The sequence below is a fragment of the Pseudopodoces humilis genome, chromosome 5 (assembly GCF_049639895.1).
Source record: "Pseudopodoces humilis isolate 2021_Gansu_Grassland_sample_001 chromosome 5, ASM4963989v1, whole genome shotgun sequence".
NCBI classification, from domain to species: Eukaryota; Metazoa; Chordata; class Aves; order Passeriformes; family Paridae; genus Pseudopodoces; species Pseudopodoces humilis.
In genome coordinates, this window is record NC_142204.1 from 20,610,407 (window position 1) to 20,638,092 (window position 27,686).

General features: G+C 39.3%; 1 protein-coding gene across 2 annotated transcripts in view; it reads left to right on the forward strand.

Moving 5' to 3' along the window:
* The window catches only part of POLR3B (RNA polymerase III subunit B), a 72,336-nt gene extending 48,589 nt beyond the window's left edge, over positions 1–23,747 (forward strand). For both annotated transcript variants that reach the window (XM_014256684.2, XM_005527532.3), the window contains exons 23-28: positions 202–344; positions 10,185–10,288; positions 11,161–11,327; positions 13,614–13,727; positions 18,791–18,964; positions 23,099–23,747. In XM_014256684.2, coding sequence (XP_014112159.2) covers positions 202–344; positions 10,185–10,288; positions 11,161–11,327; positions 13,614–13,727; positions 18,791–18,964; positions 23,099–23,228 — 832 coding nt within the window. In that variant the 3' untranslated portion in view covers positions 23,229–23,747. The remainder of the gene's footprint in view (positions 1–201; positions 345–10,184; positions 10,289–11,160; positions 11,328–13,613; positions 13,728–18,790; positions 18,965–23,098) is intronic.
* Positions 23,748–27,686: the final 3,939 nt, after the last annotated feature.

The following is a 27,686-nucleotide window of genomic DNA, read 5'->3' on the forward strand; positions in this document are numbered from 1 at the left end:
AGCTCTTGAAACTCTTTCAGAAACATGCTGTATTCTGCAACTTGTATGTAAATATGTATTTAAATATAAAATCCTTTTTCCACATATACAAGTTCCATAAAGATTATAGTTTGGTCAGGAGCTTACCAAGACAGAGATAGTTGTCTGTAACTTGTGTTTGGTTCACAGAAGTAAAACCAATGTTTTGGCTTCTTTTGCTAGCTACAAAGGTGCCACTGATTCATACATTGAAAAAGTAATGATTTCATCAAATGCAGAGGATGCTTTCTTGATTAAAATGTTGCTGAGGCAAACCAGACGTCCAGAAATTGGAGATAAGTTTAGCAGTCGTCATGGACAGAAAGGTAAAGGACACATTTAATAAAAATAAATTCATCTTGTATATGCCTTCTATATATACATAATGTATGTTTCCATTGATTGGTTAAGATATTTTATGAATACAGTGATAGAAGGCCATGTCAGGTTTTTTTTTTTTGTTAAGTTCACCTAACTTAGCAATGATCAACAACTCTCAGTTGATATATGACTCTGGAAAATTCAGTAATTGCCCATTTTAAACAGGTACAGTGTTTTTGAGGTTTGGTTGGGTCTTTTTTTTAAGTTACAGTTTGGATTTAGGTGACAGATTTGTCAGTGGATTGTCAATAGAGAGATTGGAGAGGTTCTGAATGCACAGAAAAGATGAGAGATGAAATGGGATGTTTGCATGTCTGTGCAGACATTCTGCTCTAAAGACAAGACTGCAGGTAGATAACTCAGAACCATGGTGTAAAAGGGAAGCAAATCAGGAACACAACTAGGAGTGCACCAGCAGAGAGCAGAAGGAAAGGGAATGTTTTTAAAAAGACACCTGGGACATGATCTGGGAACACCTCTGGATCTTAAGACCAAAACCTGAAAATGAGTACCTACTCAGAAACTGCTTGGTGGCATATAGTTCTCAAGTTCTAATGTTACTAGGAAAATGAAAATCGGGAACCTATTTCCATGTCTGCTGAAAAACAGCAGTGAACTCCCTTGACCTGAATGTGAAAAAATACAAGTCTCAGATCATCCTCTGAATCTCAGAGTTGGAAGGTGCGGAAAAAAGGGTATTAAGAAAGAAGTGACCAAAACCAGTCTGACTGTACCAACTTAAAGGCATGTTTTGTTCCCATTGGTGTCAGTGTGAGACAGGTTTTGACATGTTCTGGTCATCCTGTACACTTGGGAGATGGAGATTTGTAATATTTGAAGCATGACCTTCTGTGTTAGTGTATATGCCGTGCTATTATCTGAGTGTTGTAACCTCGTTACATTTTTAAGTCTTATTTTGGCTTGAGAGCATTACTTGGTCTCTTGTTAGATGTGATGGAAAGATGAAGAGGTTGATATTACCAAATCCTTCCCATTACAGCCCATACACCCCTTGTGTTCCTGTCCTAATAAATACTGGCCAGGTATAAAGGCTGTGTCCCTGTCGTGAGATGCAGAGCTAACCACAGTAATCCACCTTACTGTGGTGTCCAGGTTAGGGCATCAGGACATCTACCTACAACAGCCCTGTCAATCAGAAGAGGTAAAATGGATGCAGAAGGCAGTAGTTGATCACAGTGACAGCTGTTTTCAGATACTGCCTCAAGTTTGTGTGTTATCTATAAGAATAGTCTACACAGCCTTTCCCAGTACATCCAGCTCTCTGCAAGATCACCTGTAATTCCACAGTGTCTCTCCACACACCCACACTGCCTTTTGATTTCCTCTGTATTCTCAGGAAATACTTCCATTGTTTCTATTGTTATTAAGGAAGAGAAACTCTTCTGATAAACATTGAAATGTTTTTCCTGATTGTATTTTCAAGATGGTTTTTGATCTAAAAATACAAAGCTATTCCCACTGAGTTCCCCAATGATTTTGGAATTGGTATTGTTGAAGGTTTCAAAAAAGTAAAGAAGCAGCATTACATACTTGACTGTCCTTAAAAAACTGAGTCTAGTTCTTGTGCTGCAGCTTTATAGGATAGTTAAGGTACGTGAGGGGAGGAAGACTGTTAGCTTCAGAGGCAACCCAAAGGAGTTGAGCAATTGGAATGTTTAACTGCCCCATTCTTCCTTTTCTCAGGGGGGATCCTCCTTCAGGAAGATTTTGTGTAGATTCTCTTTCAAATATTTTTCCAGTCTCATACACAATGAAGTTGTGCAGTGCTTAAAAAGTTAGGAGCACTGTTAGAGCAAAGCCTATTTCTTGAAACAGTTTCAGCTTTGTCTAGTTAAACCCTTCTCCTTATAAGTGGTATGCAGTATTTTAACAGCAAGTTATTGTATAACAATACAATCAGTACTGTGCAAGACAAATTTTCTTATTAGAATTAAAAAAAAAACCCTCCAAGTTATATTAAAGAAGCTTTTAATTGTAATAAATATTTATAGGGATTTGCCTGAAAAATTTACATAGGTTAGTTTTTTCTCCTAGTTTGGGCTATTAATGTATACCTATGAGAATAGTTGAACAGAATGTAAATGAACTTTTTTTTTTCATATCCCTCCAAAAATTAAATAAAAAGAGAGCCCCATAAATATAGAACCATGAGTGGAAGTGGAAGAACGACAGGAAGAAACAGAATTTTGTCAGGCAGGCTGTAGTATGGCTTTAGGGTGCTAAGGACCTTCCATATGACAAAATGCACCTAAGACATCTCACAATGTAGAGCAAGCAACCACCTGTGGAAATCCCATAGTAATGAAAAGCAATATTCAGAATTATTCAGAATGCTGTAGGAAACTTTGAGGGCACCCATAATTATGCCTTTCATTACATGAGGTTAACAATGCCTGATCACCCTGTATCTGTGCTTGGGATACTAATAATAATAGTAATAGTAATAATAGTAGTAGTAGTAATAGTAATAATAATAATAATAATAGTAATAAACCCAAGCCCATCAGTTATTTAGAATGTGACTTTCAACTTGATTTTGGAGATATTAGTGGGAACATTGCAACAGTTGTGCTACAGAGTTTGCAGGCATGTGCCTGTTGCTGTCACATACATCAATCTGTAGTAATCCCTTGTGATCAGGGGAGTGATCATATTCCAAATTATTACATCTTACTAGGACTCATAGCCCTCCTGGCAGTAAAGCTCTCAGTTCCTGTAGTGCATTATAGAAAAAGATGTTACAGTAAACAGGAGAAAGGAGGAATATGGAGAAGATACATTTGATAGATACTAAGAAAAAAAATACTGAGAACAGTGCAGTTCACTGTTTTGCAGTTTAACTATACAATGAAGCAGCCAATACTGTCAACAACAGAACTGGAGAAAAGACATGAAAAGGAAAATCTCCTTTGATATCTTTTTAAAGTTACATCTGGTATCGTCCTCTGACATCAAACTGGGGAAGGATCAATCATATCAGAAGAATATAGACAATTGTGAAGCAGAAATCATAGTACTGACCGTTTAATTTTTTCTATTGAGAGCATTTTTAATTAGCTTTGAATTTTTTCTCTCATCTTGGTCTGAATGTAGGCAATTATGACTTCAAGTTTAATTTGTGACTGTTAGCTTTAAACCTGCCATAGGGCCATTTAAACATATAGTGAGCTTAAACTACCAAGTACCTTGGTTCAGTGAGAAGGAGAAAAAGCATATGTCTGTCTCCATTGTCAGTCTTTTTTGTGAAATAGTTATTTTCAAGAAGGGACACATGAACATGAGATTTGATTCCATGGAATAGCAGTAGTAGTGGGCTTTAAATAATTAAATATGTGTAAAATAAGAGAGTGCACAAACCATGTCTCAAACTTTTTGATGGTCTTTTTCCTGTATTCCAAATTGATTTGTATTTCAAAGCTGTGCTTTGTCACTGGAGCAGAAGGAAGCAGAGTAAGGGAATTAGAAAGTGTCTGGGATACAACAGATTAAATCTTACAAACCAGCTTTAGCCTTTTGTTACAGAAAAGCCTTTCGTTAAATATGTAGGTAGATTTTGTAGGCCTCTGTAATAATACAGATCTATGTCACTGCCTCTGTATTTGCTGCCTTCTTTGTGTCCTCTCACATGTCAACACGGTATTGGCAAGGGTCACCACTTCTGGCCTGTCCACCACACCCTCTTTTCACGCGAGTCCATGTTTTAAGTACACTCCTTCCAAGCTGCCTGTAAAAGGTTGCCTGTCCTTCAAGGCTTCTCAAAAAGAAGTATATGGGGAGAAGGAAAAAAAAACCAAACAAACGAGGCCACCATGTTGTGTTCTGAAATGCAAATATTTTGCTTTATTTTAATATTCATCTTCAAACTGGATGTTGCAGTAAGATCTTTGGGACTGGCATTGTCTCTATAGTCTGTAATGTCATTAAGCTCCTAGTGACTCACAAATAAATCCTCTCTGGTAGTTATATGTTTATCCTGAACTGCAGAACTTTGTTTTCACTGTATTGCATCGTATATTTTCCAGAAGGATAAAAAAAAAATCTTTTTTTGGGGGTAATTATTTTGTTGTTTTAATCTTGTATTCTTCAAGCAAAGTCACTTTTCAAAGCACAGAAGGCAAAGGGATTGTTAAGCTAAAGAAGCTTCATCTGAGTTCCATACAAAGTAAATTATTATATTTCCAGATTTCCTCTTGCTTTGCTACAAGTCACAATGAGGAAAAAGTTGGGCTCCTTTGATGTGAAAAAAAGCAATATAACACTTCTCTGAAAGAACATTTCTCAGTCTCTCATGTGAAAAAGGATTAACACCTCCAACAAAGGTCCTGTAGATCACAGAACTAAGCAGCAATACTGAACAGTATTCCTGAGGAGTGGAAAAACTGTATTTAAGCAAGAGATTGTTTGAACTGGCAAACAGAAGCTTTTTAATAGCTGAAGATCTAAGATAAAGGATTAAACCTTTCTGAAGTATCTGCACTTAAACAACTCTAAAGACAAGGAAGCAAGTTTAAATTCATGAAAGATTGTCTTTGTTTTCCTAAATGAACCGTGTTCTTTAGTGTCAAAACAAAATCCATTCACTGCATTATCAACTACATAAACTTCATGACAATACCACTCATCTACCTAAGCCTGACCTTGCTTACTTTTTGAAATTTTTATTAGTTTGAGCATCTGCCATCTGCTTTCCTAACTTCATAGTGAGATCAACTTATCTTTTTCCTTTTAATGGGCACTTGTACAGTACAGATAAGCAGAACATTTAAAATAAAATGCTGGTTTTAAATGGCTACTTGTGTAATTTCCCCCCGTGTTACAAGTCAGAATTAGTACTTTATCTCTAATAGAACATCAGTGGGTTTATAGTAATTAAATGGTTGAAGTGGCATTAAAAAGTATTCACTCTTAATCGACTGCAGGAATGTGGGATGATTAGTAGTTATTAGGCATCGGGGAAGGTAGGGATTTCTTGCCATATTTTTATCTTCAGAAGTTGTATTTGAGAAAATGTCAGAATGCCATTAAAACTTCCCATTCTGTTTTTTCTATTTATTTTTAACAAAACTGCTGCTTAGCTTGCTGTCTTAAGAAGAAAATTACAGCATTTTTTATCTCAAGCAGCAAACAGGTAACCTTCTGACCTTTTCAGTAAATCCTCAACTGAACCTCTGAAATTAGGGTGATTTAGCATTTTATGGCACAGAATAAAAATCTCTAATTCTGTTTCCAAATAGTGTATCCTGAACACACATTTTATTAAGCTCTTGACTCATTCAGCCATGTGTATTTTGTAAAGTTCCTATGGTTATTGTTTTACAATAGCTGCTTCCAGAAGCATTGTAAGGGTTTCAATTAATCAGCTCTTTGTGTGCTTCAGACTATGCAAATTTATCACATCAGACCATTCAGCAGCTCATGGGAAAGCAGTGTACAAACTGTATTGTCTTCTAGCACCTCCTCTCATTTAGAGTGATGTTTTTAATAAGAAAACTAATCAAGTTTACTTATGCATTATTTATCTGTTAATTTTAATTCTGTTCTTTACCTCTTATGTCAAATGGGATGTAGCGAGTGATATGATAGATCAGTGAATGATTCAATATTGAACAAAGCTTATGTGATGCAGCACTTTTTTCTTCTAGACTTCTTTTATGCTTAGTTAGCCAACACAGTATGTAATTAGAGAGTTTTGAAGCAGCTGTACATTTTTTGTTCAGCCTTACTAATTTTTGCAAATCTGTCACTTGTCCGTAACATACAGCGATGTGTTACAGCTACAACTTTGCTTAATTATGTGATGTTGTCTTATTTCTCAAGAGTATTTCCAAATTCTGCTAAATCTGGCGAAGCTAAAATAGATGCCTTTCAAGTCAGTTTTAGCTCTTTTACCACCGTATCATTAGAATGAGTAAACAAGCTCGTTTAGTAATGTGCTTCTTTTTATCTTGCTGATAGAAACTGGTACTGCTGCTGCTTCTATTCACGTCGTCTCCTTTGCTCTCTAATGTCCCTCCTGCTGGTAGTAATTAGTTTTCTATATTAGGTTGTTTTGACTTATTTGATGATTTTTTTTTTTTTTCCATTTGGCATGTGTGTGTATAGAAGGCACCTTTATCGTAGCCTGGTGAAAAACTTTCCCATACTGTTGTGTTCTGTCCCTGCCCCCTCCCGGCCGCCCCCCTTCCCCCTCTGCACAGAACCGAGCTTTTACAAGTCTGGCTGTGCTCGTGTTTGTCAGCAAACTGTAAAAGCAACCACACGAAAGGTACCAGCTCTGGAAACCTGAGTTTCTCCTGATTAGGAAAAGAAACTCAGACAAAAGTACAGGGGCAAGGGGCTCTTTATGCTGTCAGTGCCTTGTGGAGGTACATGGGTTTGAGATGCTGTCAGCATTGATGCTGATAGCGTGTGTGGGGCTGGGGGCTATTGTGCATAGTCAGGGGGCTGTCATTTATTGGCTGCCATACAATAGCATTGAAAAACACTGCCTATGGCTGTTTTATACTTGCATGTTAAACCACTGCGGATGTCTGATTTAAGGTTATTCTAATTTAAACTGTTATCCTTGCATTAAGCTTCCATGCTTATTAATCCACTTTTTATTCTTTTCTGATATTGTAAAATAATTTCTTAGAATTTTCTCTGATTTTCCTTCTAAGGTGACATTGCAAAATTGATACACAGGAAGTTTTTTTCTAGAATTTAATTTGTTTTCAATGGAAAAGAAATTAGATGTAGCAAGTTACCAGATGCTTTCTTGCTCAAGCACATAACCATCTTGTTAATCCACATTAAAAAAACACATTTTGTTTTTTGTTTTGTCTGCAGCCTTTTCTGGTGGTTAATACTTGATTCTGGTCCCAGATGAGGCACCAAAATGCATAGGTGAAAGCCATTCAGGCCTACTGCAGTATGGAATTTAGTCTCAAGTTGAATTGCTCAATTCCAGATGCAGCATATAAAAATTGCGAGAGGAGGGGAAGTGGATGAAACCAAATTATTTCATGTGTCCTTTATGAATGCTGGGGATCAATTTTCATGTAATGTCTAAATCAGTCGAAATTAAGAAATACTAACTTCTAGTAAGAGCCACAGAGCAAAACAGCCTCCTAGTTTGAGTGTGCCTTATTTATGAATATTGTATGGGGTGCAGTTGCTCAGTTATGAGATGCAGTTCGTACTTGAACAGGGTTTGGAACTTGAGGCTGTTTTAAATCCAGCCTCCTCTCCTTCACTGTTTTATTAGCCAGTTGCAAATGATAATTCCACTCACATGAATTAATTCAACTGGTCACTTTTTTTGCAGCTGTTGGCTTGCCTGGTACTGCTCTGCTGCAAAAAAAAAAAAAAAAAAGAGTAGCAAATTCAGGAGCTTAAAGTGTAGATCTGCAAGCATTTGTCTCCTAAAGAGCTTCTGAAAGCAAGCAATTGCATAATGAAATAAAGTTTATATTTTGAATGAATTGCAGTTACTTTCTTTTAGAAGTAGCATTGTATATAGGAAAAGTATCTTTCAGCTTTTTTAACAGTTGAATGAACTTTCTTAAAACATAGGGTAGGATAGCTTCTCTGTCCTCTTAAATGCACACAGACATGCTATAGATCTGCTACAGGCTCAGCAACTTCTTAAAATACAGAAGCTTAGAACTGAGGCTTTATAGCTTTCCTTTTTTTTTTTTTTCCCCCTTTTTTCTTCCCCTCTGTAAAATAGAAACTTTATAAATGGCCTAGTGAGCTTCACATTTCTGGATTCTGTCTAAATATTTTGTTTTTAACTTCTAAGCTCATTATGCTGTCTTTGTGTTAACTTGTATTAAAATCTGTCAGCTATGACTGGTCTCATAACCACAGTCAGCGGACCAGAATAAGTTAATTATTTACTTGTGTCACTAGTGCTCTTCATCTAATGAAATGCACAGCTGTGTTAGATCTGCAGTTGGGTGTGTAGGTCCTATTGTTACACAAGTCAGCGGAGGGTAGAAGCCGCTATGATGGAGAGCCCTCAGTTCTTTCTGCTGTTCTGCCTTTCTGTGTCGATTTCATGGATCTTTTATCATTCACTTTCACACAAAACAAACAACACAGTGGCTGTCTGCTATGGGAACCAGCTTGGCATATAAAAGGTTTTCAGAGCCTAAAGTAATTTTAAGTTAGCTAAGATTTAATTCTTGGCTTACAGGTGCCGTGAAGTCCAGATGCAACCTAATGCTTTCTTAGATGTAAATGCAAATAAGGCAGATTGTATACATGATAATGCACATATAACAGAGTATTTATGTATAAAATTTTAGGACAAAAAAAAAGCTGTGCGAGGAAGAGATAGTGGGTTGGTTTGGTTTATTTTGGTTTTTTTTTTTATTTTCAGCAAATGATTGCTGCTTGGCAGGGAGGGCTAGAAGGATGTTATTGATTTATCACAGTAGAACAATGAAAATTAGTTTCAATAGGTTTAAAAACTAAATGCAACAGCACACACCCCCTTGCCCCAGACAGTTTTTTTTCTGCTCCCTTCCCCCATACTTACCATTCTCATTCTATTAACTACTGTCCCATACACCTATCCCTGTCTTGCTTGGACAGTGGAAGAGGAGCTCCCTCCTGAGCAGACGCCGATATCCCCCTGTGAACTGGCTGGTCGGGGATGCCTTTTTAGGGATGTAACCAGTACCCTCAGTCTTCCAGGAGCCCCCTCCACTCCAGGACTGTTCCCAAAGCATGCTCTGGCACAGTTGCAGCAGGCTGATCTCAAATAGCTTGCAGACTTTTTCAGCTCTAAGGGCCTCTGGAAGAAATTGTCCAGCTGAAACAGTAGCTTTGGTTCAAAGGAGTATGAGCTTAAGCAGCTGCATTTTAGCACCTGAATTTGAATGTTAGGTCTCTTGATCATTTATAGCTGAAGTGTGTCGATTTGCAGAATTAACTATAGAAAATTGTAAGAGTTGGAAGGAAAATTTTGAGATGCATGATGGACATATAAAATGAGTTTTCATGTTTTTGTTTATTCTTTCTGTAATATTTTTAGACTTTGGAGGGTTTTCTTTGTTTTCTATCTGTTACTGATAGAGACTGACAAAAGCTTCCAAAACTTAAAGGGACAGTTTGTGTTCATGGACTGACAAAATTAAAGCAGTCTGTGGAGTGGATTGCACTTTGTAATTCATTGATAGCAGTCTTTGCTCAGCAAACTGATGTTACCTGAAAAAAATCTTTGTTGTTTTTTTATTTATTTTCCCCTACTTCTCTTTTCAGTCCCTGTCAAAGTCCAATTTGATATGTTTTTGTTGACAGTACTTAGCAAAGATACATATGATAAATAAATTTCAAATCAATAATAATTCTGTATGTCCAAAGATATAAGCTAAGAGGCCAAATTTCTGAATGTTTTTCTTTCAGGGAATTATAGCATCATCTTTAAAAACGGTGTCTCTCTTGAGATATTCCGGTCTGATTGGACAGAAGTTTCCAGTTGCTTCTGAAAGTAGGATCCAAAGCTTTATCCCCTAATTTGCTAACACACAAATCACTGGGAGCATTATGCTAATATATTAGCTATTGTATTAGTTATATGCTAATTTTGCCACTCCTGTCACAAGGGCTGTCTTCTAGTGTGCAGGTTGGGAGTACTGGTCATGGTAATGAATCTGGGTGAAAAGTGATCCATGAGAAAGAGAGGAGGAGGAAAACACTAAAGAAAATCTGGTGATGAGCATCAGCCCTGCTGGTGGTTTGCTCTTTTGTGAATTGAAATGTTTTCTCTTCTGCAGGGGTTTGTGGACTGATTGTTCCTCAGGAGGACATGCCATTTTGTGATACAGGGATCTGCCCAGATATCATAATGAACCCTCATGGCTTCCCGTCGCGTATGACGGTGAGTGGTGCTGCCCGATTCACAAGACACTGTCCCCCAAGAGGGAAAGAGAAGGGATCACCCACTAGAGACAATAAAAGCTTGAAGCATGATTTCACTGGGAATATTCTCCAGTCATCATGCCATGCACTTGCTCTACTCTGAGTAGCCAGCCCTCTGTTTCACTGTTTTGAAACATCCTACTGTAAAAGAAGTAATGTTGCAGGCTCTTTGTGCATCACTCTCATTTTCTTCTGTTTCAAGCTAAGAGGGGTGCAACTGAATACTTCACTTGCACCCTTGGTGTTTGAAAATTTCTTGCTCTTCCTTCCCTATTGCGTGTGCCCATTAATCTGGCTGAGGCAGACTGTAAGGTGAAGGTTGAAGAGGAGCTTCAATTATAGATTCAGACCTATAAAACTTCTTAAATTATGCACACCTCATGGAATTGAGGTGAGTCTTGCAACTGTGCTGCAGGGTCACTGCCTGCTAAATACCTTACTGCCTGCCCTTTATATGGGACCTCAGTGCTTCCTTCACACAGCCTCTGATCTTTCTTCCTTCGTTAACACCTTCCCTTCTGTTCCCCCGGCTGTAGTGCAGCGAGTCAATCTCCAAGGCTGTTTCCTCCAGCAGAAGGCCACACAGATCATGCCCATTTTTCAGACAGCTGGAAGAAGTGGAACTGCCTTGGGACATTAAAGGTGTTCCCAGAACTTGCGATGAGTCCTGTTTTCCCCCTTCACACAGGAGCACTCTCAGTTGGTTCTTGGGCTTCTTCCATTCCTCCTGTTGCATGCAGCAGGCTGCCATCTGCCTAGCTTGTGCTGTGACCAATCCAGCAGTGTGCCTGTCCTAATGACCAGGCTGCTAACTCTGCTTTTCTTCCACAGGTAGGAAAGTTGATTGAACTCCTGGCTGGAAAGGCTGGGGTGCTTGATGGCAGATTTCACTATGGAACGGCTTTTGGCGGCAGTAAAGTTAAGGATGTGTGTGAAGATCTTATTCGCCATGGTTATAACTACCTCGGGAAGGACTATGTAACATCTGGGATCACTGGGTAAGAATCTGCTCTTTAGATTTAGGTGTTTCAGGAGAGTGGGGAAATCCTGTTGAGACACATCTGAAAAAATTTTCTCATGTCTCAGAGCTTGGGAACTTTCTCTTGTTTGCAAACTGCTGTGAGATTGAGAAACGAGGCTGAAGAGTAGTGTGCATTTTTTTATTTCTTAGAAGCGTTTTGTGGATCCACATTTTAAAAATTGCTGGTGTATGTGTGGCTGTAATGAGAATGGACCTTGTGGTACATATGAAAATTTCCCAAGTTTTACTGCCTGGAAAAAAAAGCTAAAATCAAGACTTTCTTGCTGAGAGATAGAAAAAAAAAATCAGATTTCTGTCAGCAGAAAGTCTTACATATGCTTGGAATCAGATAAGCATTTTCATGTTGACTTTAATGGTACTGTAAATACGGATTTGGAGGCAAGCGTCTGTTCCTTGGGAATATTCTGTGTGTGCTCTTTTTTTCTTTTTTTTTTTTCTTTCGATTACACAATGTTTCAGTCTGGCATAATACTCTAATCTGCAAACTTCCTGCTGTGTTGATCAGACTGGCTTCTGAGACATGGAGTTCAAAGAACATAAGATAGTTTAGGAACAGGAAAAGGCCATATGGCTTCTCATGCCTGCCCTTCCAAAATGTATCTTAATCCTACCTTCCTGCTATTTTTATTATCCTTCCAGTCCCCTTCTTCTCAAGGAGCAAGTTTAGGTCTCTTTTGCAAGTTTTTTTAATATACTTTTTATTTTAATTGCCTTTCCTACCAACTTATTCCATATGTTGCTTCTCTTTTTGTTTTAGAGATATGATTTTGTTTTCTTTATTCACTGCATATTCCATAAATTGTATATCAAGTATCCTGGCCTTTGAAACACTTCCTGTTGGTATATTATGGTAGCTTTTAAAAAATCTGACTAATCATGTTTCCAAGGGAGAATATAATCATCTATCTAGCTCTAAAATCCCCCATCCTCAAACTTCAACTTTGTAGTGCCTTATTTAGGGATTTTGTTTAAGGACACTGATACTTTTCTCCAAGCAAATTACACAGGCTTAATCTGTTTGTTATGAAATTTGAAGGCAGATTTCATAAGAATGTGAAAGTTTGCAGATTTCAAATGTCTAATGAAGTTTTATTATTTTCTTCACTAGTCAACTTTTGGAATAACATTGCATAATGTCAGTAATGACTGAAGTATAACGCTTTTGTCTCCTGCTTGTTTTACATTGCACATACCTTTTTTGTATTTTTTTCAAACAAATTAGTGGCCATGCTGAGTCTGTCAGTGTTAAATCTGGTCATTCTTAATGCTGAAGGTGGCAGCTGGGTGAAGATGGCAGCTGGGAAATGACTGAGTGCTTTTCACTGGTTGCTTTCTGATCTTTAGGTGCTTACACTCTTCTTACAGTTGGGGGTGTTTTAAACACAGAAATCTTTAGCCATACTCCAGCTCATAGAATGGAGTAATGAGTAACACCCTCTGTATTGCTCACAGATGTTCTCAAGCTGATGGAAGTGCCTAAATACAGTTCTCAAGAGCCTTTTCCCAGCTCATCTGAGCCCCCAGTGCCAGCCAGGGCAGCAGTCTTGTCCCCTGGATGCAGCTGCTGGGCAGTGCTGCCAGGCAGCTGCGCTGATGCACAGCCACTCAAGGAGGGCTTTCACCCTTCTGGGCCTTGGGTGTTGCCTCAGGGTGCTGTGCAGGGAGAATTAATGGATGAGGACATTGTCAGGCTTGTAGTGTTCCAGTGCTAAGCAGGTCTTGCAAATGGAAATTTCTTAAAGTGCTCCTACAAAAAGGATCTTCTGAGCATTTTTGCTATAGGTATTTGCTTACATATATGCTTACCTTTATGAAGGAATATAAAGAGAAGTACCTTAAGTCACTCTTCAGGGTCTGACATGTTTACAGCCCTTCCTGGCTACTGATGACACTGTTGAAATGTTCCTGTAGATAAAGGAGTGACTTACCATGGTACAGCTGAAACAGGTACCTGCAGCTATAGGAGCATGTCTGCACAACATGAGACCAGAGTTCAGGAGCTTGTTCCTTGCTGCAGTGGAGACAGCAGCATGTGGTGCTGGCAGTGTACTGTCCCTGTGTTCAGAAGATTTCCCTGGAAAGGGTTTCAGACTGATTGCCCAGAAAGCCCAAACACATTTTTCTAGGACTCATCATTGCCAAATTATTTCACGTTTCTTCTGTACATGACACCTTTGCCTCTTTTAAGATAGATGTGTGCTAACTGTGGATGTTGGCTTTGCTTTGTTTTTTATTCTTTCAGGGAGCCTTTGGAGGCATATATCTATTTTGGTCCTGTGTATTACCAGAAGCTGAAGCACATGGTGCTGGATAAAATGCATGCAAGAGCTCGAGGACCCAGAGCAGTGCTCACCAGGTATTACAGGCTAAGCACAAAATTCTTGTGTACATGCAGAAGTGTGCCCAGCTGATCCATTGCTATAAAACAAAGTTTTTCACCTTGTGGTATTTGGTACAAAGTGCTATGAACTGTTATTACATGGTTGCAAACTAAAAACTCTGACAGTAGACTGTGGCAGGAGGTTGTTCTGAGGGTTCAGGTGTGCTCTGTGTGGTTCAAAACTTGAGTTTGCTTCTCAAACTTCTGCTAGCAGCTGGTAAAAACACCATCTCTGATTCACAGTACATGCTGTGGGCCCTTCATGTCAAATAGCTCATATCATAGGTATTTTAAGAGGTTTGTTTTATTCTTTAACATTTTTACTTTTGCAAAATCAGTTCTGAGTAGAAGGAAAAAATTTTAAATTACGGTCTAATATTTCAACACTTTGAGAAACCCTTTGGGGAAATTGAAGCCTCCTGCTTTTACTGGTGCTACTTACTTTTTCTCCTTAAAGCCAAGGTCTGTGTCTGCTTGCACTCATGTTCAAAGTTTCTGATATTCCTTGCTCACAAAAAAGAGTTTAGTGGCACAGGCTTTGCTTTGGGGATGCTTCTGAGGGGTCATTTAGTTCACTTCTCTCCATCACAATAGGATTGTTTACTGAAACTTGCCAGAAAATTAAATTCCAGCTAATCTTGTATATTCTAGTGAAGATTATTCCAAACGTCCTTTTGCCAGTTTTTCTGGGTTATTATGTAGACTGTTATACCTCACCTCCTGCATGGTGGTACTCTTCTTTTTGACCAGTCAAACCTTGTACTGATTCTGACCATAGAAATCTTCGTACTGTTTTTAAGATGTAAGCACAGTCATGTCTATCCCACCCTTACTCTTCCCTATAACAAGCATGATTTGTATTCTTTAATTCTTCATTTCTTTTTATGCCTCTGATCAAGTGAGGATGCACCACTCTTGCTTTGCCTGGCTGCACAACAGCTCTTACTAAGTGCAGCTTCTACCTGTTGATGTGCTGTTAGAGAAAGGAGGGGCAGGTCTCTGCTGTACTTGATACAGAGGTGTCTTCCTCTTTGGCTTTTCATTGCTTATTTCCTTTCCAACCTCACGCTGGCTATAGGACAAACTTGTGCTTTCCATGGAAATAAATACCAGTGGTTGAACTGGGAAGGAAATCAAGAAAAGATTTTGTAACTTGTCTGAACTTCTTCATCAACCACATTGATGGAGGTGTAGCCACAGCTGCTTGCCTATATGAACATAAATGATACTCCCAAATATGTTGTCTGCCCTATTTTCTGTTGTTCAGTGTGTTAAGCATTATATTGGTCCTTCATATGAAAGTGAAAACTCTCTGTTCTTAGCTAACAGTACACAGGATTTACTGGAACTCCTGGCTTACCTAAATCCCTTGATCTGCCTTTGTATTGCCTCCTCAACTTCTCAGCTGTTTAGAGATACTGAATTTAAATGAAGCCTAAATACCAAGTCAATGTAATGTTTATATGTAAAGGTGAAGGTTATGTGATTTCCCCCATCCCTTACTTTCTGCAAATTCTTTGTTCAGTCAGTAGCATCATACTGTGTAATTAGGGCTCCTTATTTGACTTTCAGGAAAGCTAGTGAATGTTCCATTTATGCTGCCTCTTGACTATTCTTTCAGGATTTTTTTTTTTGTCCTCAAATAATTAAACATTTGTTACTGCCATTGCCTCTGCTGAGAGAGTCGGCATTGCCAGCTTTCATATTCGCTATTGTTTTATCATCCATTGCACTTCCTGGAGAGTAGATTGCATCTAACATTCTTTTTTGATTTTAAAAGTAATCCTGTAACAGCTTCCAACGTGGAATTTGGCCGTCATTGTCTTGAAATGCATTTTATTATATATCAAATGTACCTTAAGTGACAGAGCAAAGCTGTATTTCCATCTGGAATAAGGCAGAATACTTGAGCTTCTTGATCATTACTGATTCTAGCTATTGTTCTGATTAAAACAAGACTTTGCAGAATTGCAAAGCAGCACTCTTTGTCAACATGGTCAAAAGCCACCAGGATGTTGCCCTCTGGAGTAGTACTCAAAATGAAATACAATCCTTAATTTCAATGCCATGGGTAGTTGACAGTTAATCTGTAACACAGTTCTATATGTGGTGCTGCCCAGATACCAGTCCTGCTGAATCTTTTTAGTAGATAAGCTGCTTTTAATGCTCCTTATAAGTGAGCAATGTGAGCTTTCTGCATGTATATTTGTTTTGATGGACATGGTCAGAGCTGCCACCTGTGTGTCTTTGGACATGTCAGATGTGCCAGGTCCTGTTGTGCTGCAGGGGAGCAATGGGACAGACACCACTCAGGGCTCCCGTCTGTGCTCTGGGGCCCTGTGAGCATGGGATGCCCCCCTCCTCCTCCTTCAGGCAGTGTTTTTTAGGTAATGTTCCACTTCTTTGAGATCAGTGCTACAGCAAACAACTCCATTCAAACTCATCACTAGTTTTCCTTATGAGGCACAAGGGAGATCTGCTGAGACCATGGAGGTAGACTTATTTCCCCCTCTGGCCAGTGAAACAAGGAATCACCATTCAGCTGAACCCACTGTTCTTGCAGAAAATGCAGAATTAGTGCCAATAAATTCTTAATGTGCTTAAAAACACTGAAGTTAATTGGTTTATGATTTTTTTTTCTAAAGACAACAGTTAAATAGAATGAAGATCACTTATTTTTTATTATTATTTAAAGCATCACTGCATTTTATTTAGCATTTGAAGATTTTAAGAACTTAGGTTTTTCTTTAATATTAAAAACACCTCTTTTTAATGATATTCCCAATCTTATTTTCAAGAGTCTGCTTTGTTTTCTGGTGTTATATTTAGAATAAAGAAAGAAGTTAGTTGCCCAGGGCAACAGCTGCAGTGTACATGTGTATAGTGGGAAAGGGGAAGAACAAATGCTTTATAAGTACTGTTTTAACAATTTAAATAACTTTTTGTATGAAAACTTTTAAAACTCATGTGAGCTGGAAGAAGAATCTGATAATCTTAGGAAGCAGAAGATAGACTCCTTTCAAAGGTTCAATCTCAATATTGAAATTTTTGGCACTTTAGAAAACTACTTTTTAGGTAGGCAGGATTTTGATTTGATTTCTTTCAATGAGATCATACTGACAGTGTGAGTGAAACTTAACAGCTAAATGTTCTAGTTGGGGTTTTTTTTTGTTTGGGGAGCTTTTTGTATTTTTTTATAATGGAATTTCACCTGCCTTAAAAATCTTCACCCTGTATCTGTTGGAAGACCCATGGCATATCTATGCATGGAGTTAAGGTCCTGTACTATACTTTCTCCAGAGGTTTTTATCCTGTCAGAATTGGGGTGAGACTATTTAGGCTCAAATTTGTAAAACTATTTTGTCATTTTGTCCTGTAGAACAGCACCAGGTGAAACTTCTGAAAGCAGTCTTGAGTATTAAATAGTATTATAGAAGTCAGTTCATAAAAACAGCTTTGGCACTTCTAGCACTGCAGCAAATGCCTGATTCCTTGGAGGTCCAAACTGCTTTTAAAATCTCTCTCCTGACACTTCAGAGGAGAAACTGCATTCACCACAGGGTTAGTCCTTTAAAACAGCAGTGGTGGTGCCATCATCTGGGGAGGGGGCCCTGGGGAGTTTAATCAGGATGTAAACAACTTCTATCCATTCTTCCAACACTGGGAAAACCAGAAGGTTATATGAATGAAAAGGACAATTTGAATTACAAGCAGATTAGTTTTAAGGTTCCAGTGTGGTCAGAGTAAGAGAAACTGCTTCCCCCAAAAAACAAATACAATTTGCATCTTTAGAAGATATTTTGGTCTGGTAATTAGGCTAAGTTTTTACATGTTACAAAGGATTATTAGCTGTTGAAGGCTTTCAGAAATTCTTTCCTGTGGTTTGCAGCAAGTTGGCAAAATCTCACTTTTTACTATCTTTAGTAAGCGTAACAAATTCAGTTCTTGGAAATAATAGAAACAAAGTATTCTCCAAAAGTAATGGTCCAGATCTGTCATTGAATATTTTAGGTGTATTACACTGCTGTAAGTGTCAGAAACAGTGCATAAATGTGAGGTTTCAGGGAGCAATGAAGTTCAGTAACTTCTTTTAAATACCTTCTCTTTGCTGTCATATTTCAGGGAATATACTAAGATGTAAATATTCATTTAAATGCATGCAGTATATTAGTGCTGTAGGAATTAATGATTGTTTTTGCTTCATAGTTTGCTCTGATATTTGCAACCTAAGTACTACATCATTGTGCTGGTACATGAGAGTAGAACTGATACTATGAAATGACAAACGAGGTTAAAAGTTTTGATTGTGTCCAACAAAAAAATTGGCTTAAGCAGTCTTAATGTTAGATAATATACAGTACCTTATTTTTTTACCTCAAAATCTTCAGTGTATACTTGATTGCTTTATTAAAATTTTCCTCTAGCATCATAAGGACAGGGAATCTCCCCAGACAATAAAATAAGAGTTTGACTTGTGTAGAGAAACCTGTAGAATGAGTCTATTAACCATCATACATGAAAAAAATAAACTAGATAAATGTTACTTAAAAAAAAAATACCATTTCAATCATGAGTTAGCAATATGTGTACTACTTGTTTGCTGACTTATTTTGGTATTCTCTCACAGATCAAAACCATCTTTATTTTTGAAATCAGCTGTAGTTCAGCTGAAACATTAGCTTGATGATTGATTCATTAGCTGCTGAATATTGTTTTATTTTGTTAGCTACACATGATAATGTCTCATCAAGAAAGACTGCCAAATCTGTGTCCAAATTGTCTTGGATACTCTTCGAAATATTTTTGTTTTCACTTATTCAGCTGCATTCTGTGAGGTAAAAGCTGTGGCCTGATGCTGTAGTTGCCACTTACAGAACTGCATCATTATTGTGGGTACAGGAGCAACACATTTGTGAGATCAGCAGCTCTGGTTCTGTAGGATCAACCCCTGTGTTGTTCCTACAGTTTGAAGACAGGCTGGAGTCATAGAATGTATGTTTTGGAATACTTACTACATTTCCCAAATATTTATTTCAAAGGCAACCCACTGAAGGTCGATCCCGTGATGGTGGTTTACGTCTTGGAGAGATGGAACGGGATTGCTTGATAGGTTATGGAGCCAGCATGCTTTTATTGGAGAGACTGATGATTTCAAGTGATGCCTTCGAAGTGGATGTTTGTGGGCAGTGTGGCTTGCTGGGGTACTCTGGATGGTAAGTTGTCTAGTGCCTCTGTGTAACGGAACTGCCCTTGGTTACAGTGCTTCTAGTTTTCAAGAGCTGACAGGCATCAATTAACAGTCCTATGCACTTCAATCAAAAAGTTAAAAATTGGTATTTGGAAAAATGGTGACAGGGGATGGTTCTTTATTGTGGTCTGATTGAAGTTAGGACTGAATTGAGTGTGTAGTCAATGAGCCAGGGATCTCTCCTGTTGTGGGGGCAGAGGTGTTCTCTTCCACAGCCAGGCTGTTCCATTCAATCTGTCTGCTGACCTTCCATCCCACTGCTGACCTTCCATCCCACCCTTGCAAGGAATTATCAAGCACCCGATCCCAAATATTGTCTGTATTTTGAAAGGGGAGAACAGCAGTGTCAATGTACTTGGTGCTTCTGCCAGCAGAAATGAGGATACTGGCTGGGCTAGTCACAGATACTCCTGCTACAATCCCATGTTGACCCTCACAAGGCTGAAGAGTGAAAGTGGGTACAGAAGAATAGGAGAAGAAAGCAATATCCCCTGCTTTCTTTTCTCTAGCTATGGGGTTCATAATCCCATGCATTTGGTTTTCTTTGACTGTGCCCCTCTGTGCTGGTCTTACCTTTGCAAGGCATTTTGCCTAAATTTTTTTTTTTGCTTTTGCTTTGTAGCCTTGTAAAACAAGGAGTTCCTCCTAAAAGCATTAGGCAAATGCACTGATCCCATGTTGGAGCTTTAGAGACAAGCAGCTGTCTGTTTGGAAATTCAGCTGGCTTCTGCCTGAATGCCTTGTCCCTAGGAAACTTCCCTCTAGACTGGCTAATGGTCTTGCTGTCTTACTCTGAGACCAGACTCTGAAACAGTACTGACTTGGTCTCCAGAAAACAAACTGGTTTTTCATGTAGGGGAAGCATAAAACTGGATGTCAAAGTTGTATGGAGCTCACCACGTGTAACACACTGGGTTTTCTCTCCGGCAGTTTTGAGATGTTAGATTTAAATTTGTCCCGTAGAATGCTGAAAATGCACCGCTACTGTTAGAAGATAAACAAACTTCCATTTATAGAAGAGACTATAGATAGTCTTAGAGGCGAGGGAGATGTTTTGCTTTGACCTGGCAAGCAGAAAACAGACATGTGAAACCAATAGGAATTTGAGATACAAGGTTATTGCAAGCTTTGCAAAAAACAGGCGACCTGAAATCCCATGACTAAGGGAAGAAAAAATAAATGGTGCACGTTCAAATTACAATTTACTCTAATATTGATATTGGGGAAAGATGGAGAGTTAAAAGGAGGAGGAGAAAGATTAATTTCTAAACCTCAAAAGACCACAGTTGGGAACTTGCTGCATCTTGGATATCAGCATCAATCTATTGTGAGAGGCAGGAAATTGGACTTTATTCACTTCAGTACCTCAAGGCTGATTTTTCCATGATACACTGAAGTAGGAAGGTATATTCTCAGTTTGTTGATGTGTAAAGGTGACAGCTACTGTTTTTGCCCCTGGTCAGACCTTTCTTCTGAAGTCTTTCTGGCCAGAAACCAAGTACCACCTTTGTTCACAGCAGCAGCAGCTCTGCTCCTGGGGGAGCAGATGTTCGGACAGAGGTGGGTTAACACATGTAATCCAGAGGAGAGATGAGCCCTTCTCTGAGCATCCTGCTGTGATTGGTGATTTTCTGCTGGGCATGGTCCTGCTGGCTCTTGTGCCATAACTCTTTTTGAGACTCCTGTTTTTCTTGAGGGTGTGTTCAGTGTATGTAAGACGGGAAGCTTTTTTCTGACCCAGGTCTTAAAACTACAGCAATGCAAATAACAGTCATAGGAAGTAGTGTGAAAGGAAGGACATGCCATAAGTCAAAGAACCAACCACTTCTAACTGTGTAAAGCACTGTCTTTAAAAAACCTCACAAGCAGATGTAGCTCAATTATATTTTCAATAAGACCATGACTTTCAGAGCAGTCCTTTAAGATTTTTCAGAATCCACAGGAAGTAAAAGGACCTTGAAGAAAATCAGGAATTTGAACTTTAGAAGTAATACTACATTTTATTTTTAAGGTGTTGCTAATACATTTCACTTTTTGAAGTTCCTAGCGAAGTTTAGTAACTCCTTAAATAATTGTGAAAGAAACTACTGTCTCAGACAGAGCCAGACATTCTTGCAATCTGATTCTGTGAAAAGCTGTCTGATGTGTGAGAGTAATCAATAAGAGAGCTTCTACTAAATTTTATACTGAGTCTACCAGTATCTGAAGTAAGTGGCCCTATAATGAGCATCACAGTAGAGACGAAGTCATTAAGAGAAACTTCCAAATGAGCCTTTTCAGTGACTCAGGCATTAATAAGACATTGCTGCAAGAAACCTTTTAGAAACATTGTTTGTGGCTAGCATTAAGGGCACTTGTCTTATGGAAGATGAGCCCTTCCTCTCAGACAAGGACTAGCCCCCTGGGTACGTTTTCTGCAAGATAGTAACGGCAGATCAGTGTTGGGCCTGAACTGGTATTTTCACAGGGGAAAGGGGCTCCTGTGGCAGTGACAGAATTTGTCCCTGTAAAAAATTCGGTTGAAACTTACTATGATTTACTGGGTTTATGCAGATTTTCAAACTTAGCTGTTGCACAGGTGCTTAGGAACAGAACACCACTGAACGTAATGAGCAAAATTTGGTCCTTTTTTGACGATAAGTTGAGTTAGTCTGATCTCTATAGCCTTTCAAAATATACATGAAGAAAAATTTTGTTTCTGGTCCATCGATTCAGCCTTGGATGGTAAAAGTTGCCTTTTTTCTGACCTGTTTAATGTCAATTCTAATACCAAATGGTCTTTCAAGTATTTGTTTCTGTGACCTCTGTGTGATGCAGTTTTGTGCTTACTGCACCTTTCTGGGTGGTCCCCCTCAAGTACAAAGCAGGCCCAGAATGGTGTAGCTTTGAGCCTGGGTGCAGTGAGTGGTCTCTGCTCCTCAGTCCCTAGGAGATGTAATCAGATGCCAGACATGTGCTCACAGCAGAGAAGTTGTGTCTCATCAGGCTTCCAGGGCCTGCAAGGAATTCTGTCTCTCCTATTGAGAGCAATTGCTTGCTTGCCATCACTGGAGAACAGCTCCCATTTAGGTCACTTCCTCCCACCATAAAATGTACCTATCCCTATAAATGCTGACTAGGGGAGTAGTTATAAACCTGCAATTGACTGTGAGCCTCATTCTGTACCACAGAAGCCTTCAGTTTTGCTAATTCTTCCTTAATTGGATCTTCAGACTGTTATGACTTTATGCCAGAAATATAAATTTGAAACACAGGAACAAAAAAAGGAGCTTTGTTAGACCATTATGAAGTGCTTAGTCACTCTGTGTTCCCAAAGGAGTAGCTTTCTCAACTCTCCAAAAACAGAAAACGGAATATGCAGGAGAATGAAGAAATAGGGAGGTTGGAAATGGATATTTATTAGAAGTATTTTCTACCACCACTGAATTTGAGTCCCAATACTGCAAAGATGGCTGACTAGCCTATTATATATTATATAGTCAAGGCTATATCTATATGACAAAAAATCAGTTTCCCTCTGAACTTTAAGATCATTAGAGCAAAGAGCACAAAGAAATGTGTTTAAAGCAGTTTTACTGAATTTCTATGCTGACTAATATTTAAAGATGTAAGATGAAAGTGCCTCTTTTCTGGAAAGTGTAATGATTTGAGACATAGGGTGAAATTGCATATAAAAAACTTTCTTTCTTCCTGACTCTTCTTTTTGTGACATATATATAACACAGAAATTGGACCATTAACCATTTTTTCAGAAACACTTAGCTTTGTTCACCTCCTTTCTGTCACTATGCAGTGCTGAATTTGTTGACACTGTGAGTGCTGAAAAAGCAGAAGTCGGTGCTGTTAGGTCCTGAGCATTGTGATTGCCCTCCTACAAAAGTGCAGATTTAACATTAGGCTCCTATTGATTTCAGTCAGATTATTTAAAGACTTAAAGCTATGACTTAAGGGCTAAAACGTGTCTCAAGCATTTGGTGCTTCTAGGACTGTGGCCAGTGTTTAAATGCAGATGGACAAAACAACAGTGGCTAGTGGCAATTGGGTTTTTTCAGCAGAAGTTATGGACCAACTCTAACTTTCTTTTTGTTTGTTTCCCCAGGTGCCACTACTGCAAATCATCATGTCACGTGTCTTCTCTGCGCATACCTTATGCCTGTAAACTCTTATTCCAAGAACTGCAGTCCATGAACATCATACCTAGGCTAAAACTAGCTAAGTACAATGAATGAACAAGATCAAAAAGACCCAAAAAAAGTACCTTAAGGAATTGAAATCCAGCATATCTAACTCAAGAGTTTTTTTGGTGAACAGGAATAAACTCTAAAACTGGAGTGAGGGGAAGTGAAAGACAGTAGGAATTTTTTCTTCCATATCCTCCTTGTTTTTAAGCTGACACGGAAGAGTCTGTCAGTGAAACACACTAGGAGCAGTTGTGAAGCCTTGATTAGTCATGAACGGGACTCGTGGGAATTGTGGAATAAGGCCTTGGTCCAGCAAAGCCCTTGGATCACTTCAAAAAATCTCATGCTTGCGTTTGAAAAGGTCTTTGCTGGACTAGGTCTTAAGCAGAGCTAAATATGCATCTTATTCTTAGAGGTTAAAAATGTTTTCCAAACCATTATAATAAATGTTTTAAGTAATACTGGCTGAATGTTGATAGTTGTGTAAGGATGGTAAGGCCTTATAATGCCTAAACCATTTTCTGTTCCTAAAGCAGTTTGCTAAAGCATTAAAGTTTTCTAAAGACGTGTCAGTGTTAGAGAAATGAAACTTCTTTCTCAAGAGCTTGAGATCAGACATTTTGAGTGCAATTTCAGCATGCAGATGCATTTGTGTGCCAGCGATGGTGTGCTTGTACAGGTAATATGCTCTCAACTGAATGTACGCAGTTTCCATGAAGTTCAGGGGAGGAGGTGACTGCATATGTAGCAGATGCATGATACAGCACACAAATAGCCAGTATTCCATTCCTACTGAGGGTAGCAGCTCTGATAATACACTGGCTCAAAGTCCTGAAAAGACAGGCTGCAGACACTAGGTAGTGATCATTACCTGGTGTGCTGTCAAAGGGCTCTAAAACGTTTTTAAAATATGAAGACAGACAAAACATTTTAAGAACAAAACAAAGCCAAGCCTATGAAGAAGAACAAATCCTTCACTGACAGTGAAGCAGGTTTGAGTAACCTGAAAGGATTTAGAAAGGGAACAGCTGGATTTTTTTCATGAGGTCTTAAGGCCTAGAATTAAAGCAGTGGATGAACTAAGAATCATTTAGTTCCCTAAACTAATGAGCCCTTACTCAGCAAAATATGCAGTTAACTTTTTAAGCAGAGGACATTGACGTGTACAGACTTCATCTGTCCTTCAGTGAAAAGCAGCACTCTGGGTCAGCAAGGATACAGAACATTGCCTATGATGTAAAAGTCTTGAGATGTTCTTCTCATACAACTTTGTGTGCTGATCCTGACAATCCTGACACTGCTCATGCAGTCATGTTGTTGCTGTTCTCTTAGCTTTGAGCACAGATGAGTATCAGCCTGAGTGGATTTCTTTTTAGCCTTCCACAAAATGCTTAAACTATTACTTTTGTGTTCGGGCTTAAAAACCAAACCTGAAGAAACAGATTCTACTTTCCTTCTTTTTTTCCCTCCCACCCTTTTTCTTGCAGTTGGACTGGTGACAACACAGATGTCAACACAGCACACCTCGATTGGAAAAGCTCTTGAAGCACCTCTTCCAGGATCCAAACAGCTCAGGGTTATTTACAAAAGAGTTTTAAGAGAGTGAGAGAGTGACATCCTCCACACTGGAGGAAGAGGTTAAGCAAAAGCCTCAACCGAATGAACATCCTCTGCTTTGATGCCTGAGAAGGCCCAGCTGCAGCTCGGGAGCACCAGCAGAGGGAGTGAGCCTCTAAGGCTACGGCTGCTGGGGGGCACCACAGGAACCCGCTGAGGATAAGGGTCCTTGCTCCCTAGTCCTCTCCCAGCTGGTCTCCTAGGTTGGGTGGTCAGAGGACATGAAAGACTAAGCAATGTGTAAGTTGCACACATGGAAATTGAAGCATTACAACAGAGATGGAGGAGGAACAAAGAAAGTGCTCATGAGTAACCTCATTGAGAGAAAAGGTCTGTGTGCAGCCCTGAGGAGCAACCTTGCAGCTTGTTCACCTCAAGCTGATGAAAGCATGGAGATGAATGGGTTTTTGAGGTTGAAAGATATCCTGTAATAGCTGAGCTTTAGGAAGAAAAGAACAACCTTAAGAATGATGGATCCTGTAAAGCATAGAAACTAGACGCATCTGGAAGTGAGAGTCACCCACTATCAGCTACTGTGGTGATACCTACATCAGCTGCATTTAGACATCACTGCTGCCTGACCTAAGCCTGTGCCTACACTGGAGGCTTATTTGAGTGCAGATCTGGGTTAAAACTCTGATGCTTACTTCTTACATCTCCCTAAGAGGCTGCTTATGTTCCATCATAATTGACACCTGCAAGTAATCTCTTGGGAATGGAATAAGCATTACAAAACCAGCAGCAGAAACAGAGCAAATGGCTATGGATTGCTGGAATATGGTTGATCAAAGTGGCAATTCATGGAAGGAATCTTACTGCAGTCAGGAAAAAATTGTTCTGCATGGACTGATGAGGTAAAATACAGAACCCCAGAGCTGTCAGATTACTTTCCTCTGGTGAGCCTCATCCTTGCAGCCATTTGAATTATCTTCCCAGACAACCTTCCCTCCCCCACTTTTTATACTATGAATGCCTTCAGAAAGAAGGTCTTATGTCAGCTTATGGCTGTACTGCTGGAGCTGGTCTTGCCCAGATCAACCCTCCCATCACTGTCTAACTGCTAAATTAGATACCATGTTCTGAACAACACCTGACAAAATCTGAAGGCTTTAGCGCTAGAAGCTGTGGCTAGAGAACTACCATAAGGTTTTCATTCCATTGCAACTTCTTTATTCCTTGTATATAGTGGCCAGGAGAAGCTTTCTAGAATTGCTGTTCTACTGGAAGATCTTGAGCATCAGTCCCAGCTGAAATGCCAGATGCAATCCATTTTCTGATAGGAGCTAGAGGTGTGTGCTGCTGTTGGAAAAGATACCTATCTCCATGTAGTATAAGCTGCCACTCTTTGCAGATAAAAGGTTAAATGCTATGTATCCTAATGAATACTGGATATGTCCAGCCCTGCTGTTTGGTTGTGAGAAACAGAATGAAGCTAGGGCTGAGCTACAGAATGCTATGAGGTGGTGCGCAAGGCACAGGGCTTCTGGCCAGTTCTGGAGCTGAGAGCAACACAGGTCACTAGTTTAGAGTTCAGAAAAACAGCTTCAAATCATTTACATAACCCTTACAGGTGTTTAACTTCTTTTTTTTAAAAAAAGGTAAATTTATCTAAACATAGAAATAAGGAAAAAAAAAAACTATAAAGAAAAATGAAACCAGACTGGCCAATTTTGGCATTCAAAGAGGATATATTATGAAATAAAGGCATACTGAGATGCAATAATTTTAAGATGAAAGTAAAGGAAGGGCTCCCACTAAGCACAATTGGTTTTGTTTGTAATGCCCATATCTCATTAAGAGTTTTCCTTACAAAGAAGCTTCAATGTGTAGCAAAAAGAGCTTTTTGCTTTGTTGGACTCCTTATTTCTTGCTTAAAAAGGGAGGAAAACAAATGAAAAACATAGACTCGTGATGATGAGAAATTACCGTGTCTTTTCTCATGTTTTCTAATGGTAAATAAAAAAGTATCTATGGTTTATAGCAAAATGGGAGTACGTCATAATTAAAAACCTATAAAGACTGAAAAATATTTCAATGGTTGGTGGTAACAAATGGCAAACTAATGAAAAATGCTGGCAATGCATTTGCAAGCCCTACTCAGACCACCTGTAAAGCCTGACAGTAACTGGTGTCACACAGCTGCAAAACCAAACTAGAGGGGCTAAAAATGCGTCCATACTTTGCCCCAAGGCTTTTGAGGATGAGGATGGCCCTAGTGAGAGGGAGCCTAAGCCTTGGGCTTGCAGCCCTCCCACAGTGACCCACAGGAGCCTCCTCAGCTGTGTCTCAGCACAAGCACCTCTGGAGCTGTGGCAGGGAGCTGGCTTAGCGCTGCTGAAGCCCCTCCAGCCAGCCTCTCCTCCCGTTGGAGCTGCGGATTGTTTTACAGCCCTTTGCCATTTCAGCAGGGCCGTGGGGCACTTGATGAATTCCCTCCTCTGAAGAGTACGTGACTTGCCCAGGGCCACAGAAAGACTGTGCCAGAACTGGGATCAGGGCTCCACAGTCCCCAGGTGCCAGACACGTGCTTGCCTTAAAACTGAGCACTTCATCAAACCGTAAAATCCAGCCAGATGGTGACTCTTTGCTATTATCTGGACCAGTGCTGGGAGACTTAACGTGTGCAAGGCACGGTGAGGATCCGGATTCCAGTTTCTGTGTCTAAGGCTCAGAAGCCCAGAAATGGATCCATGTTTTAGACCTAAATTCTGCTAGAAACTTGAGCATATTTGAACCAAGATCTGACTTCAGTCCATCCTTGTCATGAAATATTTCCATCTCAGCGTGGGCCCACCAGTTTCAGTGGAGGAGTTTTTTCTTTGGGAGGGGGTAGAAAGGTGCAAGAGTAAGGACAGGTACTTCTGTCAATCTTACTCTGCCCTGGTTATG